The 17,131-nt window shown below is 54.1% G+C and overlaps 3 protein-coding genes across 3 annotated transcripts; 1 reads left to right on the top strand and 2 right to left on the bottom strand.

Moving 5' to 3' along the window:
- Nucleotides 1–1,036: 1,036 nt before the first annotated feature.
- On the bottom strand, nucleotides 1,037–3,217 carry PODANS_2_3290 (uncharacterized protein; the record flags this gene model as incomplete). Its single annotated transcript, XM_001911038.1, has 2 exons — nucleotides 1,037–2,953; nucleotides 3,032–3,217. The coding sequence occupies 2 exons, from the start codon at nucleotides 3,215–3,217 to the stop codon at nucleotides 1,037–1,039; spliced, it is 2,103 nt and encodes a 700-aa protein (XP_001911073.1).
- A 2,895-nt stretch (nucleotides 3,218–6,112) lies between these two features.
- Nucleotides 6,113–8,165, bottom strand: PODANS_2_3280 (uncharacterized protein; the record flags this gene model as incomplete). Its single annotated transcript, XM_001911037.1, has 3 exons — nucleotides 6,113–6,358; nucleotides 6,456–6,995; nucleotides 7,059–8,165. Coding segments are annotated over 3 exons (1,893 nt in total), but the record flags the coding sequence as incomplete, so codon positions are not given.
- A 6,269-nt stretch (nucleotides 8,166–14,434) lies between these two features.
- On the top strand, nucleotides 14,435–16,467 carry PODANS_2_3270 (uncharacterized protein; the record flags this gene model as incomplete). Its single annotated transcript, XM_001911036.1, has 2 exons — nucleotides 14,435–15,187; nucleotides 15,256–16,467. 2 exons carry the CDS (start codon nucleotides 14,435–14,437, stop codon nucleotides 16,465–16,467), a joined length of 1,965 nt encoding a protein of 654 aa, XP_001911071.1.
- Between the last annotated feature and the right edge of the window lie 664 nt (nucleotides 16,468–17,131).

Here is a 17,131-nt window from a genome sequence, read left to right as displayed (position 1 = left end):
CAGATTTCATCCTGCATAACACCACTAGCCACCTACTCTACTACCCATCAACCAACTAGCTACCTGTACAACATCTCAAAAAACCATCATCAATTCTATCTTCCCTCTCTCTAATCTACCACATCTACCCCCCAACCCCCATCTAGTCTCTCTAGTCTAGTCTGTCTGTCTCGTTGTTGTATCGATATCTACAATACACCTACTGTATAAATCCCAACTCCCAGAACCAAAAAGTCTAGCCAGCCCTTCATCCATCCATCCATCCATCCATCTAACTTTCAGTGTCTTTCCCCCCTTTTTTTTTCTCTCAAAACGTAGCACACAGCAACAAGCAAAAAAAGCCAGGATATTTTTCATTCATCTCATACAAAAACACATCGCGCGACAAAATATCAACAAGAGAAAATGAAAAAAAAATACAAAAGAAAAAGGAACAATTTTTGCTGCCACCCAGACAAGATTAAATAACCACCCAAACGCCTGCCTGCCGCCTAGTCTGCCGCTGACGAAGAAGAAGAAGAAGAAGAAGAAATAAAATGCACATGGAAATGCAAAATGCAAATCGGGCTTTTTCGTGAAAAAAAAATACCCGGCCCTCCTCCTTCATCAGGCTCAATTGTCAAAGAACGGAGGGGGTGGTGGTGGCAGGGTCTTTGTTGACCCCGCATGGGTCGTCGGCGGTAGATAATCCCTCTTCAAAACTCTCAATGATAGAGAAACGAAGAAGGACATCAAAGAAATCCATCCCAACACCATGACTTGACATCATGATGCGCTCCGACACAAGTCAGCAGTGGGTCCCCCCGTTGGCGGCGGAATGGGTTAGGTGAGGTGGACAGGACCTCCGAACCCCATTGCCGGACTCTCCACCCCCCACAACACCTTTCCCCATTGCCGAAAGGGCCGTCCGTCCACCCGTCCGCGTCCTTCGCGCTTATAAACAACGAACCGGCCGAAACTTAATACCACCCTGACCCCCCAAACCCAGCCATTTAACCTCTCTCTCCCTTCCCCCCCCTGTTTTTCCTTTCCCTCTTTACGAGCTCTTCACCGGGTTCTGCATCCACCCAGGCAGCGTCTGCCACCCCTTCGCATTCACCCCCAACGGCGCACGTCCAAAGTTCTCATCCAGATCCAACAGAATCTTGAGCGCGTTTCTCGACCGGTAGAATGGGCTGTCAGGGTGCTTCTCTTTGAGCGTCTGCACAACGTCCGCAACACCAGTCGCCACCTCGGCCTTGCCCTTGCCAGGGAAGGGGAAGGCCGTCTGGAGCAACTCGTACGCGGCAAGAGTGAAACCGAACTGTGGCGACGAACGCATGATTCTGGCAGGACCGCCCTTGAAGAAGGCACGGAAGCCCTCCTCCTTCCAGATGGTCTTGGCGGCGTGGCGGAGGCCGGTGTACTGGGTGTCGCCCTTGCGGGCCTCGACCTGGAGACGGGTCTTGATGACGTCGCATGGGGTGGTGAGATAGGCGGCGGGCATACCGGCGATGGCACCGGCAGTGAGGAGCTGAAGAATACCGAGCTTCTTGGTCTGGGACTCGCCAAAGAGGTCCTTCTTCAGGTGGGAGTAGGTTGGGAAGTAGATGGCCGAGAATGGCACATCGCGGAGCAGGCAGGCGGAAGCGCCCTTGTACAGACCGACGAGACCAAGGTTGCGGATGATCCACATGGCCGACCGTCTAGGAGCACCCTCGAGCGACTTGGCGACCTCACCCTGAACCTGAAGACGAATCTTGACAATCTCGAGAGGGTTGGTGAAAACGACCTGGCAACCACCGGCAGCACCACCGGCGATGACCTCGTGGCCCCACCAGATCTGCTTATCCTTAGTGGTGAACCATCCACGAACGAGATCGTTGACGGTCAGCTTGATGGCCTTTTCTGGGGCAACACCAACAAGCTGTGGGAGGACACCAGAGTACAGACCGCGGAAACCCTCGTTGCGGATGACCTTTTTGAAGCAGTCGATCGAGTTGTTGTACAGCCTCTGGCCGGGGTTGGCACCTCTCTGGTTCTGCATGCGAGTCTTGACGAGATCGATGGGGTACACCATGAAGGCACCAAAAGCACCGGCGATACTGCCGAGAGCGAAGCCGTAGGCGGACTCGAGACCCTGGGCGAGGAACTTTTGGCCGGCCGACCTGGTGGTCTCGGTGACGGCACGGACGGCATCCTCATCTCCTTGTCTACTCCTCCATGATGGGTCGAGCACCTTCTTGAAGTCCTTCAGGCCAAGACGGCCAGATGGCTCATCAAGGCTGGCGAAGTGGAAGAGGATATCGGCCTCCATCGGGGTGAAGAGCGAGAAGCGGGTGATCTTGGCGGCCTGGTTGAGGAACTCGGTCCTGGTGATCTTGCCGTCGGTGCTCTTGGCGCAAGCACGGCGGATGATGAGTTCGACGAGGTCCATCTCGTGGATCATGTTCTGGAAAGCTCGTACGTTGGCGTAGGAAATCTTGGAACCCTGAGAAATGTTGCACAGAGTGCTCAGGTTCTCGAGGAGGTAGTCCGAGAGCTTATGCCTCGCGGTTTCCTTGATGATGCGCTCAAACTCCTCGGGCTCGATGTAGCCATCGCCGTCCTTGTCCAGATGCTGGAAAGCCTGGCGGACACGCTCACCCTGCAGACCGCGCAGCATTTGCGAGAACTGCTGGTAGTCCATGCTGTGTTTCGCCTTGCTACCGATGTAAAGCTTTGCCCAGTCACACTCCCAGTCGAATGGGATGCTATCCGGCCCCTTGTTCAGCTCGTACAGCCTGCGGAAGTCCTCGTACTTGACCTTCCCGAGGCGCTCAATGTCGAAGAGGCGGAAGGCGATCTCATATTCGGCATCGGGCTTGGTGAGAAGGTTCTCAAAGTAACCCCAGTCGGCGAGCGTCACCTTGCCCTTGTTCGATCGGTCGGCAACATGGAACAGGATCGAGTACTGTTCCCGCTTGATCTTGTGCTATTTTATATATAAAGATCACACGTCAGAAAAGGTGCTGGACTGGACAATGCGCCAGCCAGTGCAGAAAGGACTCACGTAATCCTCCGACGGAGGGGCAACAGCGTTGATGAACTCGTCGGGGCCGAGGTAGGGCTCGGCGCCATCTTCCTTGATGGCATGCTTAATGAAGCGCGCCTTGGTCTGGGCCGAGAGCTCTTGTGGTTCTGTTGACCCAACCAGCGTCTCTTTGACGGCCTCCTTCACGACGGTGACCTTGGACATGTTTGTTGTGTGTCTAGTCTAGATGCTTGATATTTGCGAAACGAACGACGTTGAACTGGTTCAGTCAGCACCAACAGCACTCAAGCCGTTAACGCCGTTGTCGCAATCAGCCTATAAAGTGTGGGGTCGCGAAGTGGCCGAAGTTGAGTCAATTTGCGCGCTGGCAAAAGACGTGGGTTGCGTACCGCAAAGAGATTGCGAGCGAGGGAGAAAAACAGAAACCGAGGTCGTCGTTTAAAAAACAAAAAAAATGACAGACGAAGGTTTGTGTCACACGAGGAAGAGTTGTGGTGGCTTGGGACTCGCGGGTAGGTAAAGGGTTTCTGACTCAAGCCTCGCAATGCGCAACAAAAAAGTTGTCTGTCAACAACGAAAGGTGTCTGATGACTGTTCCTGCCAAAGAAGGGGAGGGGAGGGGGGGGCTGGACAACTGGGACAGGACAACAACGGAAAGAGGAGGGATGTGGGATGGAGTCTGCCGAACCGGAGACGACGGGGTCAAGGGTTTTTGGGAAAAAAAAAAAAAAAAAGAAGTGGATCACGTCCAAATTTGGGGCAGAACAAGAACGAGAACGAGGTATGGAAAAAAAAAAAAAAGAAAAAAAAACACCACCACAAAATTCTGAGCCTTGCCTAGTACCCAGGAAAAAAAAGTGAAGTCGCAGTTCCTCTTTTTTTTCCACTCATAACTTCCCCAGGCTTCCCCACCACCTGACCAATCCCAACCAGCAATTCACCAGGTCAAACAGTGGGGGGTGTGGGAAAACAGGTTCTTGGCAGCGGGATCCAGTTACACAATAGCCGAGAGTGATTTGGCTCGGCAGCGCGGGAGCCGCCCTCCGACCCACGCCGGTCTGGACTTGTAACCCCAAGCCGAAAAACACCCGGACACTCCGAGGTTCACTTGCCTCCATGAGGGGGTGATGCTCCAGGCCCTATACCCTCATTTCACTCTCTGAACTCGTAATAGCCTCAGGTGACCAACTACTCCCGTCAATTTCCCAGAAGATCTCGGACACCAAAAAAGGAAGGCCACGGGGATCCCCCCAAGATCGCCAACAACCAGGGGGGCCACAAAAAAGCTTAAATTCTTCAAGATCTGCACCAGCGTTTCAACTGACAGTCACTGACAGGCAACCCCCCTTTCCATCCTGTCAGACGTCAATGCCATCTCTTCTCACACCTCACTGATATAGAAAAGCTGTTTGTTTCTAGAAGACATCTGATGTTTTGACACCACCCATAGTCTTGAATTTGTGTTTCCACTAGTTAGTATCATGAGATCATCACCTGATCCCTTGCGTTTTTCTGCAAGATGAATGTCTCAGCATCACATAAAGCCACATGGCATCCCTTTGAAGACTTGGCCTATATAATTTCCTTCTTGTGTAGAAGGTGATCTGGCTGTACTATCTTGTTTTGAACACAGCGAGGGGTCTCTCACATTGAACTTGCTCTTCATAATAACAATTCAAGTGTAAGGGAGTGTATATCAGGTACCATATGATACTGCAGAGAAAATGACAGTTGAGATGGTCATCAAACAGTCACAAGAGTGAGCATCATTCACATCATTCACATCACTCACCTCACTCACCTCACTCACATCACTCCCATCCCCAAATCAATAAGACAACACCGTGTCACATCTATTGGCATCTAAACCCCTCAATCGAACTTAGTCCCATAATGTGATGCCCACCCCTAATATCTATCCCTCCCTCCATAACAGAGAGAAGAAAAAATATCAAAAGAAAATAGCCATCATGCCCCCAGAAAATATTATAATTTATACACATAATAGTAGCCCGCCAGCCCCAAACACCTTCCTTTCCCCCCCAACCCCTCCTTTCTAAAAGAGAAACAAACAGCATTGTCCCTCCAATGATCCTGGTTGGAAAAGAAAAAAGAAAGAAAAAAAAAGGCAGCAGACATAAAAACACACAATTTCCCAACCACCCATAAAACACCAGCCCCCCCCTCCCCCACAATCCCAGATAACCCCCCATTCCATTTCCCAGAAAGAGAACCGAGAAGAAAAAAAAGACGCCTTGCTTGCTTGCAGCTTTGTTGACCACCTCTCTTCAGGGTGTCATCAATAAGCCACGGGGATATCATTTCCATATAAACCACCACCACCCTCCCACCACCAGAATGTTCCCCCTAACCTCCCAATTCCCGAATGCCTTTGTACCACCCAAACAACGCCATGTAAATGACAGCCATGAATGCTTTGCTCAGGATCACCAACCAACCCTCAAACCTTCATTGCTTCGCAATCGTGACAAAGGAGAAGAAAACCGTATTGACATGAGAACAAGGGAAATTTTTGCGCAAAGAAATGGGCAAAAAAGACAAGGTATCGTGAGAGGGCATTCGTCACATCGTCAGAAGGGCGAATATGTTTCTGTCGACTTTTTGGTGGTTGTCGTGGAAAAAAACATTGTGTGCATCGAATCCTGGAAGTCTGTCCCATTAGCCAAGACGCAGTGTTCCGCAAAAATCTAATGCATGATGGGTTGCATTGAAATAGCGAGACGTTGCGACGAGTGCCTGGAAAGAAGAAGAAAAAACCTCCGATGCGAGAATAAAAGCGGAAGAAAAGAAAACGAAGAAAACAAAGAAATTATTTGGTGGTGGCCGATAGCAAGACCAAAAAATCTCTGCCACAACCTTTTGGTGTCTGTTTGTGTCGAGGGCAAATGCCAAAAGACGCTTGCTGGCCCAGAAAACAAAAAGGTGAAGCACCAACGTGGCAAGATCAAGAAATGAGATCCATGCTGTGGTGCTGCGACGGTTTCCAGCAAATGCATGCTTGAGGTTGTCGCAATGAACAAGTACATCGAAGTGAAGAGCCTGTCAACATGGTTTCTGGGCGGAAGCGAGGTCCGAGACTTAGGCCTCAAGGGCAACAGGCAAGTGGTGGTTGGCGCGGAAGGCCTCACACTCGGAGCCCGACGAGCTCGCGGCCTCGGCCATGGCGCTGTAGAGGTAGGACAGCGTAACCCCACGAAGCATCTTGGCCTCAACATAGGTCGAGGCGTTCTTGTACTTGGGGGACGAGTATTTATCATAGACGGCGCTGTGGTGCTTGCGAGGCTCGCGGCAGCATTCAAACATCATGTTGATGAGTGGCTTGAGCTGGCTCAAGGTGTAGCCAGAGTAGTGAACGTGAGAAAGAGTCTGGAGAACGGTTAGTATCCGAGATGCCACAAGACGCAAGACAAGAACTACATACCCAATCGCCCTTCTCAAGGAACATGCGAGAGATGCAGTGGGCACCGGCGGCAATGTAGCTGGCAGGGCTGCCAACAAAGCGCTCGTCCATGATGGTGACCTCCAAGAAATACTTGGCCAGAGTGCGAGTCTCCAACTCGTAATCATCAGCCTTGCTAATGCGACGCAGAAAGCTCATGGGACCGGGCCAGCCGAGCTCAAACTGAAGCATACTAAGCATGAAGCGCTCCGCCTTGAGGATCTCGTCCACGTTGTAGCCCGAGTCGACCATGTACACAATTTCCTGGACTGATGGGCAGTTGATCTCCTCGTACTTGGCGGCAACGAAGAGGGCCGTGGCGCCGACAAGTTGGAGCTTGCCGAGCGAGACAATCTTGACCGATAGGAAGCGGTCAATGTAGTTGACGGTGAGAAACAGCGTCTCGGGGAGCAGGCAAAACCGGTGATGTACCTGAATCAACCAGTCCATAAGAACTGCGCGCATCGACCACTGGATTTCGGTCTGGTTATCCATGTAGTGGGGATTGGGGACCATGGAATTCTGCACAAAACAAAACTGTTAGTTCCGTGGCTCCTGACGCGCTCCACTGCAAAAAGTACATACCTCGAGCTGTCTCATGTAAGCAAAGATCTCTTCGCCATACTCGGCCACCATGCTCACGTCCCAGGCCTCTTCCTCAATCTCTTCCTCCGTCTGAGTAGAAAGAACCCAGTCCTTGGCAATGGCAAGCTCTCTCTGCGCATTGAGGCTGGAAGCAGGAGCTACCATGGTGGTCAGTCCGCCCGTGGTGTTGTCCCCATGAGACCGATAGGAGTGGGCTGTCGTGTATCCATGATCCTCGTAAACACCCGAGTGATCCTCGTCCGAATACTCGTCCTCCTCAGCTGTGGGAAGGGACTTGGCCACCTGCGTGATGGAAACGGACACATCGGACTCGAGCTCAACCAGATTGCGGTTGCCAATGCCGGCGGTGTCGTACGAAATCTGCTCCACGGCGTCCTCGTAAGCCGCCTCGGTAACATTGTCGTCGAAATCGCTCTCGTCATCGAGCTCGGCGAGCTTCTCGGTCTGGACCGCAGCCTTGGACTGGGTCGGCTTCTGGGAGGCCTGCTCTGCCTTCAAGGATGGCTGGCTCTTGTATTGACGCGGGCGCTTAATCTGCTTGTCAACCATGGCAACCAGATCGTCAACGTTGGTAAGAAGCTCGACACGACCGGCAACTTCCTGCTCATTGCTGTCTCTGTAGATCATGGTGGGCTTGATGTTCCTGGGAACACCATTCTTCAGAGGAGGTTGGGCAAGGGCGCCGACGGGACGTTGCTGGTTGAGGCTGTTGGCGTTACGAGCGGTGGGCTTTGTGACATCGACCGGAGCCACGTTGTAGGACTTTGCAACCGGAGCAGGCGCAACCTGGTGGTTCTCCTTCTCGTCGTTGCGACCGGCTCCGGCGACAGTAGGAGCGGCAGCATTAACAACCGACTTGGCGCGAGCGCGAACAGCCTTACCGATGGGCTCGTCGGCCAAGGGGCGATTGGTGTTGCTCAAATCGTGGAGGATGACTCTCTTGGGAGGAGCGTTGAGGGCACCCGTGTTGGCCATAATCTTGACGGTGCCAACGGACTTGTTTCGCTGGTGCAAGGAGGGCTTGTTAGAATGGATGTGCTCGGTGATAGGAGGGGCGGCTTGGTAGATGCGCAGAGGGCGCTGAGGCTATTTCGGGAAGAGAAGTTGGTTAGCCTGTCTGTCATGGAAGATTCGGCAGAACGGTCTGGGTTATGTAGAAGCTCGTCTCGAGCGACTTCAGACGGTGAATAGACCACGAGGCTTTCCACCTGAGCAAGTCAAAAGTGGAGGGGCAAGGTGGGCGCTCGTGGACTTGCGACCAACGATGATGGGATGGCAGAATTGGGTAGAGGGAGGAAGTGGGGAGGAGTTCTGGGCAAAAAGACATACCTTGGCATCCATGATGTCGGATTTTTACCTTCTATTTGATGTTGGTTGAGGCTGTTGTCGCAAAGACCTTTTTCCTTCTGGATATCGTCTTGGTTGCGGGAACGATGAGACGAGCGGTTGAGATGGCAGTTGTCGAGTCAGAGAAGAAGTCTTTGGTCTCTGGAAAAGTGAGGTAGTGGTGGAAGAAGGCGATGTGGTTGTTGTTGCGAGGAGAGCAGAGAGCAGAGGGCAGAGAAAAGGTGGTCCCCGCTCCTGAATCGAAACTGAATACTTTATCGTCGTCCCTCGGGATGGATTCTTCCTGTTGACAATACTGGGAAGCCGGCGAATAGGCTTGAGGGCATCGAGATATAAAGCGGAGCAACGAGGAGAGCAAGGCGGGGGGCTGGTGAGGCTATCGTGGGCGCTGGTTGCCACGGCGTCGCAAAAATACCAGCGCAGCGGGAAGGAGGGCGCGTGGGTGTCGGGAAGGCACCTCAATAAATTCGACACGGTCAAGCGTCAAGCGGGGCGCGCCTTCACTCACTGTATCGAGGTCAAGGACATGAGTAAGAGGAACCTGAAGCAACGATTGCTGTGCGATGCCGACAAGAACCTTCCAACAGCAGAGGTCGCGGGTGGAGCAAAGGTTAAAGAGACAGCGAGAATGTTTTTCACCATGTGTTTATTGACAAGATGCAAGTAAACACAGACAGAGTTCCATTTGGGCGGTGTGGTCCGTGCATGCCCGTCTGGGTTGTTACGGCGACCCCAATCATATGCACATGTTCCAATTCCTGGGATAGGAACAAAACAGCATCAAATGCCCTTTGAAATTTCACATTTGAAGAACATGGCCATCATCATCATCACTTACAGCCTTGCCATTCTCCATCTCAGCCCGGCCGGGTAGGTCAACTATGGAGTTCTGATCTCCATCGTGGAGTCTGCAAGCCCAAATCCAGCAGACTAACGATGCATGTGTTGTCTCGCACCAGTAATCAACAAGCATGCTCAAAGCTTACATAACTCTTCCATGGGGTGACGTAGCCCCCGCCGTCTGGGCACTGGCCTTTTTCGCGACCGGCGCGTCAACTTCTCCAGGACCTTAATTAAGCAAGCTACAGCAAATCCCACCACATTATTTCTCACAAACCATTCTCGACTTATATCAACCCTAATCTCTACCCAGAGCTGGCACCTACCATTGTTTCCTCTTTATCGCACTCCTATTGGTCCACAGCTGCGTCTTTTTCATTTTCCCTGCCACCAGCTTTTACGCGTAGCGGGGCAGACCGGGGCCCGCCCCCGTTCGCGTTGTCACGTGAGAACCTTGCTGGACTTTGAGGTTCTATTCAATCACGACTTTCCTATTGTCAGTCGCCAATTTCGATCTTTCTCTTCTCCCAGATTCTCAAGAGGATAAATCGCAGCCTGACGAGGCCATTCCGGAACCAGCCATGGGCCAGGATCCCCATCCAAAGGAAAACTTTCAGCGCGGCGGCGGTGGGTGGAGAAGTCGGGCCACTTGACCAACGGCCGCCGATACCTACCTAAGCACTACCAGCCATCTAACCCGGCGCAGCAATGGCTGAAGCACGCCTTGTGTATCAACACGAGAAGTTACCAGAGCTTCTGGAGAACCGGGTATTAACTCTACTTTTCTCTTCGTTTTCCAGAGACTCCGGTCAACGCGAGGTTTGGACAGTCCATAGGCGACACCGAGAAACCCTGCTCCGGGACCATAAATTGCCTCGACGGTCCTCGACCCCTCTTGCAGAATGTGACAAGAGGAGAAGAACCCCTCCACTCCCTCCAACTTGAGCTTCGATCGCATGTGCCATGTGGTGGAATCCTACGCTACCTCCTCACAAAGAGACGGCGCCCACCTGAGCAATTGAAACTTTGACTTTGCCAACGGAACGGATGTGCCCTGCCGCGAAGCGACGGTCGGTCGATAGCAGGGGTGGGTTTTGCTGGTGGCTTCTTCCGCGACTCGCTCCGCTGCGGAGTAGGCTGCTTAATATGATGCGATCTCTTGCGCAGCTTCGATTTATGTAGCGCAATCAGCAACGTGTGCCCTTTCTGCGACATTGGCACACACGTCAAGGTTTTTGTGGGCGTGGCGAAAACAGGGACCGTCCCCCTCCTCGTTGCGAGGGCATGCCACCATGCCTACCTGCTCTGAGCTACTGTGTATTCTCCTCCGGAGTGTCAAGTGTTTGGTCAGATCTGGGGAACAACGAAGCCACGAGCCAATGGTGTGGGGCCGGAGCTTCTTAGTTGTGTGTGCCCCACAGGATCGTGGACGGACTCTTTTGTCTCTTTGTGAGTTTGGTTGCGACAAACATGACGGATGGAGTGGTCGCAACCTTCCAAAAACAATGCGCCGTGGTACCTGGTGACACCAATGGCTGGATCCTGTCCGGAAAGCCCGCCAGAGACTCTTGCGACAAAGCCGGGACATCAAGCAAAGAGGAGGGGAATCGAGGGCGTCTGGCGGTTGCAGATCGGGCGCTGGAAACGGGCAAGGGTGCCGTTGCGGTCATGGAAGCAGCCAAGATCCACGGAATGGAAGCCACTGGCGCTGACAGTCACTCACCTCCAGCAAATGTCCAGGAGTCCAGCCAAAGCTCTATGTTATGTACGTGCATGTACGACCCGCCACCAACCAAGACCCCTCCCCCCTACTGCCCAGAGAGAATTGCTTCCTCTCCTCGCTTCCTCGCTCGCCTCCAGCTGTCCGTCTCCTCCGTCAAAGGTGGAGCGGGGTGGGAAGTGCCATGGACGCAAGTGCGCTCGTCCGGGCCTGAGCTGCATGCGGTAGTTGTGATGGATGGCGAGCGTAGAGGGGTACACTAGCATCTTGACTTGGAGATATCACCACCACCTTGTTAGCGTTTTCTGCAACAGCGAGCTTCGAGGTGACCACGGCCGTCCCCAAGGACCAAGAATCACGAATAATAGAGCAGTGACAGGTAATAGGCGGGTCTGCGGGTCCTTTTGTTGACGGTCTGACACTTGGGAGAACTCGGAGAATCTGGCGCGATGATTCGATGCAGGCTCTGCATTTGAAACTTTGCCAGCGCATCGAGCCGCGCCCGATCCTCCCCTCTACAAACCAAGGACGGCACACCCGCGCTCGCGCAGCGCACACAAAGTTACCTCACAACAATTGCCAAAAAGAGGGAACAAACGGCCGGCTTGCCTCGAATACACTCGGCCCAAGACAACCTTAATGCCACTGAGGGGGAGCCAGCCGCGGGGCAGGCAAACAGTTCATTTCAGACTTTTTGCTATCCATATCAGTTGTGCGCCTCTGCATGCTGCTTCGGTCAATGCCGGAAGCTCCCCGTTTGCCCGGCGTTCCTTATCTTTTGCGATCTCTCACAATCTCACAATCTTTCCATCAATACCCCGCGCATTTGCGGTGAGCCCAGTCTGATATCTGGACGGCTTGCGCCGTTGTGTCTCCCGTGGAATCTGACCATACATCTCTGGAATCTCTGCCCATCAGCGGAGATTTTATCTGAAAATGCAACTGCTCTGCTGCAGGTAGGGCCACGGCGCCACCTTGCTGGCCACCTTGTGGACAAGATAATACTTATCTATCGAGTGGCAGTGTTTATTTTCTTGTCCACGACAGCTGGGCTTGGGCAGTCCTGCCTATCAGTGCCAGGCACATCTACAGCAGACCCCTGTTGCTGCGCTACCTTGCTGGCGACTGCCATTGGCCGATGGAGGGGTTCGAGATGGCTGCAACGGGCACCTTGGGGGGTTCATGAACCTCTCTGGCGCATTCTCATCCTGTGGGCTCGACTTGGCCACTGGCCAGAGGGGACCCAGGGCGTTGACCCTACATTTGAGCTCTTGTGTTGTGTGCCCAAGAATACCAGGCGGTCCTAAATGGTCAGACCAACAACGGCTTCCCCCATGGTCATGATTGGTGAGGCCCAGGAGAAGGAGGGCTTCCCCGGTGAGCAGCCCGTGTTTCGTAGACTGCATGTCGGTATATGCGCCTTGCAAGGCAAGCATCAAGCTTCTTCTTCTTCTTCGCGACTGTAAACAGCGACTGTAAACAGCGTCTGTCTTGGGTGTCTGGAAAACACTTGACGGATTTTAGCCGCGCGCAGAAGAAGAAAAGAGAGCGGTCTATGTATCGTCTCGATCGACCGGAAGGCGAATTAAATGATCTCTCAGAAACTGGTATTCGTGCAGACACTTCTCGACACGCACAACCTCACCTCCAATGCAGCGGGCCTTTGCCTTGACTGCTCCTGCTGCTGCTTGCTACTTCGGGAGACTGCGCCATCGCATGTTTTGGGACTCTACTCCTGGGAAGAGTGATAAGAAGGAATAATACCTAAGAAAACAGGACCTGGCACAGAGAGAGATGACAGCCAAGTCTTGAATCGGAATGTGCCTGCCCTGAAAGAATATCGCACATTTCTCAGATCTCGGCGCAAAGCGGAATGCGCCCCGAATGCGCTGTGCATGATACAAGAGACCCGAAACAACAAAGCAAAGCAGCAGCAGCCACTGCTGTTCTCTGCTCTGCCTTCTGTCTCTTGCAGTCTTTGGTTTCTCCCATCATCAGAAGAGAAGCTTCCTGAAAATAGATGCACTGGCAGGGGGAGTGTGAGTGACCCAGGCCAGGTTGGCAAAAGCCATCTGGTGATCAGTGACCGGGAAGCTTGCCAGAGGTGAGGTAAGGTTAGGTGCGGTCAGTGTGGATTACCACGTCTGCAAGCGCTCCGCTGGCTGGGTGGATGGCTGGCCGTGCGAAAAGCGCCCAGTTGGCAGCTCCTCGCACCCTGGCGCAAGAGCTAGATGAGGATGCGATCGGGGGGGGAGCGCAAGGCCGGAAATTGCCCAAATCACAGATATCAAGAATCCATTCACAATACCTTAAGCCAGTCCAGCCTGTTCCATCTGTTCCAGTCCAGTTTGTTCTGCTGTTCTGCTGTTCTGCTGCTGTTCTGCTGTTCTGCTGCTCTCTCCATTGTGTCGCGGTGGCACAGTGTCGAGGACTGCCCTGAACGGATCCGCGCAAAGGTCAGGCAGTTTGGTGTGCGGGTGTGCGATTACCGGCATCTGCTCTTTTAATGCAGATTCTTTGCGACTCCTCCGTTCTCTTCCTCGCCCACAACCTCCGAATTGCTCAACCCGGTGCCATCAAACCAACCAAGTTCCTCTGGTAAGCCATTGTCCCCCTCCCGGCACCCCATCCCATCGCCCGTCACCCATCGCCGGCTTCCGGCTAGCCCGATTCTTCTTCTGCTCCCACCTTGCTCACACTCTGCCGACTTGACTAGGTCGGGCCCGCATCTTCAACAACGAGAGAGAGAGAGAGAGAGAGAAAGAGAGAGAGAGAGAGAGAGACGACAAGAAATCGCAGCTCAGTTCCTCCACGACACCACCGCTTCCCCAACCTTGCCGTAAGCCTCCTCGCTCCCTTCCGTCCCTTGCGACCCCAACACCTTGCTCTGTATACCTTCTATCTGCTTTCAAGCAAGCTTGCTTGCCTTGCCCCCGACGAGCACCCGCTTTTGCTGTGTTGCGCTCGCACCCCGACCATCATTACCTCCTACCCATCGAGCATTCCTACACCCCTGGTTCCCCACCGCATTTCCTGTGTTCGATCAGCCCTTCATGGCATTGCCTCTTCTACCTGCTGCTGTCCATCTGCACCCAGCTCTAACCGTCGCATTGCTCTGTCCAGATCCAACAACTTCCCAACACCGTCCGGCACCACCCCAGCAGCACCCACAAGAGTCGGCTTGGTCCTTGCGGCACTGGCGGTGACCTCAATCAAGGATAGACCACTGTCCATCCGCCCCTCAAGCCGGACCCGTCCGTTGGCATTGTACCCTCGTCGCCTTTTTCGAGCGCTTGTCCACTGCCAATGCGATTGTTGAGTCCTTTATCGACCGAACAAAACCAACGGTGCTGAGCCCCACCGGCGACACACATTCCATCACACGACCTCCTTTACGAAGCCACCGTCGACGGTGCGATACACTAGATACACATATACATATCATACAATGGCAGCCATGTCGCCAACCGGGATAGGACAGGGGCGCCCAGGTCAGCCTAACGGCAGCATCTCGCCCCGTACCGTCGCGGAGCCCAAGCAGGTTACGTTCGTCTTGATCTTCCAGGCATCGCGGGGGCGCCTGCCCCTTCGTGTCAAGATCTACCCTCACGACGCCACAGAGTCGATCGTGTCGACGGTCAAGAACTTTTACGGTCTGTATACCACCCAGACTATCTCCAAAGGCGTAAGCTTTGAGGATGCGGAGGGCAACATCCTCATTCCCCACTACGAGAACTTTGTTCATGATATGACCGTTTCCGTGCGGGTTCACGACGAGCTTCCCCGGCCGTATTCCTATGACCACCCGCCAGCGCCCCAACACAACTTTTATACCGCCGAAACCTTCATGTCCCAGTCGCCTCTGCCACCACCTCCGCGCCCAGATGACCATCTCTTTGCCAGACCTCACTCGCCGCCTGCGTCACGCCTGCGTAGCCCTTCGCCTAATGGCGGACGTGGACGTCGCAGCGGCTCGGCAAACAACAACCCCGGCTCCAAGAAGGTACGGTCACGTTCTGTCAAGAACAGATCGCAGTTGAATGGCGACAGTCACGGTGAAAGCTTCAACGGCTACAGCAGCGGCGACGGCGCGCCAGGCTCGTCGTCGAGCAAAAGCAAGGACCATCTCGGCAACACGGAAATCAGTGTGGACAATATCGTCGAGGGTGGCCGTCGCAAGCGTCCCAAGTTTGACAGCTCGGTATGTTGAAGACGTCGTCTAACGGGTTGTGAATGCTGGTTTCTGACATGAGTTTTATTTGTCTCCAGGAGTTGCCTCTCTATGCCCCTCTGCAGATGCCCGCGGCCACGTCCAACCCTTCCGTCTCACCGGCGCGGCGTGCTGATCATCAGCATCGTCCCTCGCTGCCATATATTCAGTCTGGGCCAAATCCCTTCAGCAATCCTCGGCCTTCTTTGCACTCCCCACACAGTTACAACAACGGGTTTGCGCACCCTTCCACGTACCCCACGCCCAGCAGTGACATGCGGCGCTCGCGCGGCAGCTTCGGCTTCGCGGCCACGCCGGGGATGCCCATGGTGGCGACACCAGACGGCACCGCCAACAGCTGCATGTCTGAGGAAGACAAGGACGTCGCCATCCAGCTTATGCGCCTGGGTGAGATCTCCACGCATGGCCGGACGTCGGCGTCCACCATGGACGACACCTTTAGCGGCAGAGCGGACGCCACCTCGTCGACGGGTGCCACCAGCGAGGCGGACAGCGATCACGACGTGCCGGCGGCGCGGAGACAGAAGCTCGACGCTGCCGGTCACCACAAGAAGGTCCTCCATACCACAGAGAGCCACTTTGTCGGCCCCGCCGACGGCGCCGACACGAGCGGTGAAGATGGTTACTGCTCGGACAGCGCCCCCAAGCCCGCCATGGCGGCTCCCAAGCCGAGAACCAAGCTCAAGGCGAACACGCTTCACCAAGCCAAGGCTGCCGCGGCTGCCGCGGCTGCTGCTGCGCAGTCCAAGCCTCGGCCTCAGAAGCCCAAGGTCAAGAAGGAGCCCGCGGCCGTGAAGACGGCAGCCGTCAACGGCGGTACCGCCGCCGCTTTGGGTCCCATGTCCCCGGCCTCGCTCCCGGCTTCACGCAAGCAGTCTGTCGCGTCCAACACCGGGCTTTCTCTTGCTGCCGGGGATGACGAGCACCCCGACTTGTCGACCAAGCCTCGCTGCCAGAGGTGTCGCAAGAGCAAGAAGGGGTGCGACAGGCAGAGGCCTTGCGGTCGGTGCAAGGATGCGGGGCTGGGGGCGGATCAGTGCATCAGCGAGGATGAGGGGAATGGGAGGAAGGGGAGGTATGGGAGGCACATGGGGGTGCCGCTCGTCAAGGAGGAGGTTGCTGCTGCGCCGGTTGCGATGACGACGTTGCCGCCGATGATGGGGGGTGGGTTCGGCGGGGGGGTGACTGGCGGGGCGGAGTACGCCTCGGAGGTTGGAGGGGGGGATAAGGGGAAGAAGAGGAAGAGATGAGTTTTCTGTTGATGGGTCAACCCCGGATTGAAAGGCTTGTATGATGGGATGATGGTCAGTGGGGTGTTGTGAGATGGGGTCGGGATGGTGTGGTCTGCTATACCTTGTCAATGGTCTTGTGGAGTTCTCGTTGGAGACTCACGGGGTTGGTGTCTTTTCCTATGTTGATGGCTACAACCTCTTTTTTTCTTTTTATTAAGCATGTCCGCTATTGGGGAGGATGACTATCTAGGGCCACCCCTTAACCTTCATCTCATTACCGTCTTTGGGTGTTGTTATTGTCTTGTCGGGCCTTGAACATTTTCCGCTCTATCAATCAAAGAGATTCATTTGTTTTTTTTCTAAAAGCGGCTGCGTTTCTTTTTTATGTTGGTGGGAGGTGGGGAGGTGGGTTTGGGTTTGGGTTTGGGTTTGGGTTTGGGTTTTGGGTTTGGGTTTGGGTTGAGTGAGTGGGTGGGAATGGATAAAATAGGTAGGAATGGGTGGTGGATGGTTCGAAAGCTGGAAAAGAGGAAGGGCGAATGGATGGCTCAGGGGTTAAAAGGGGGATTGGGGGGGGGGCGGGGGATTGATTCTGTCTTTTACAAGGTTTAATTGATTTGAAGGGGTGTGGGGGAGGAGTGTATATTATGGCTTTTTCTTTTTTCTTTTTTCTATTTTCCTT

The sequence above is a fragment of the Podospora anserina genome, chromosome 2 (assembly GCF_000226545.1).
Source record: "Podospora anserina S mat+ genomic DNA chromosome 2, supercontig 2".
NCBI lineage: Eukaryota > Fungi > Ascomycota > Sordariomycetes > Sordariales > Podosporaceae > Podospora > Podospora anserina.
Note: the sequence above shows the minus strand (reverse complement) of the source record. Positions and strands in the feature narration are given on the sequence as shown.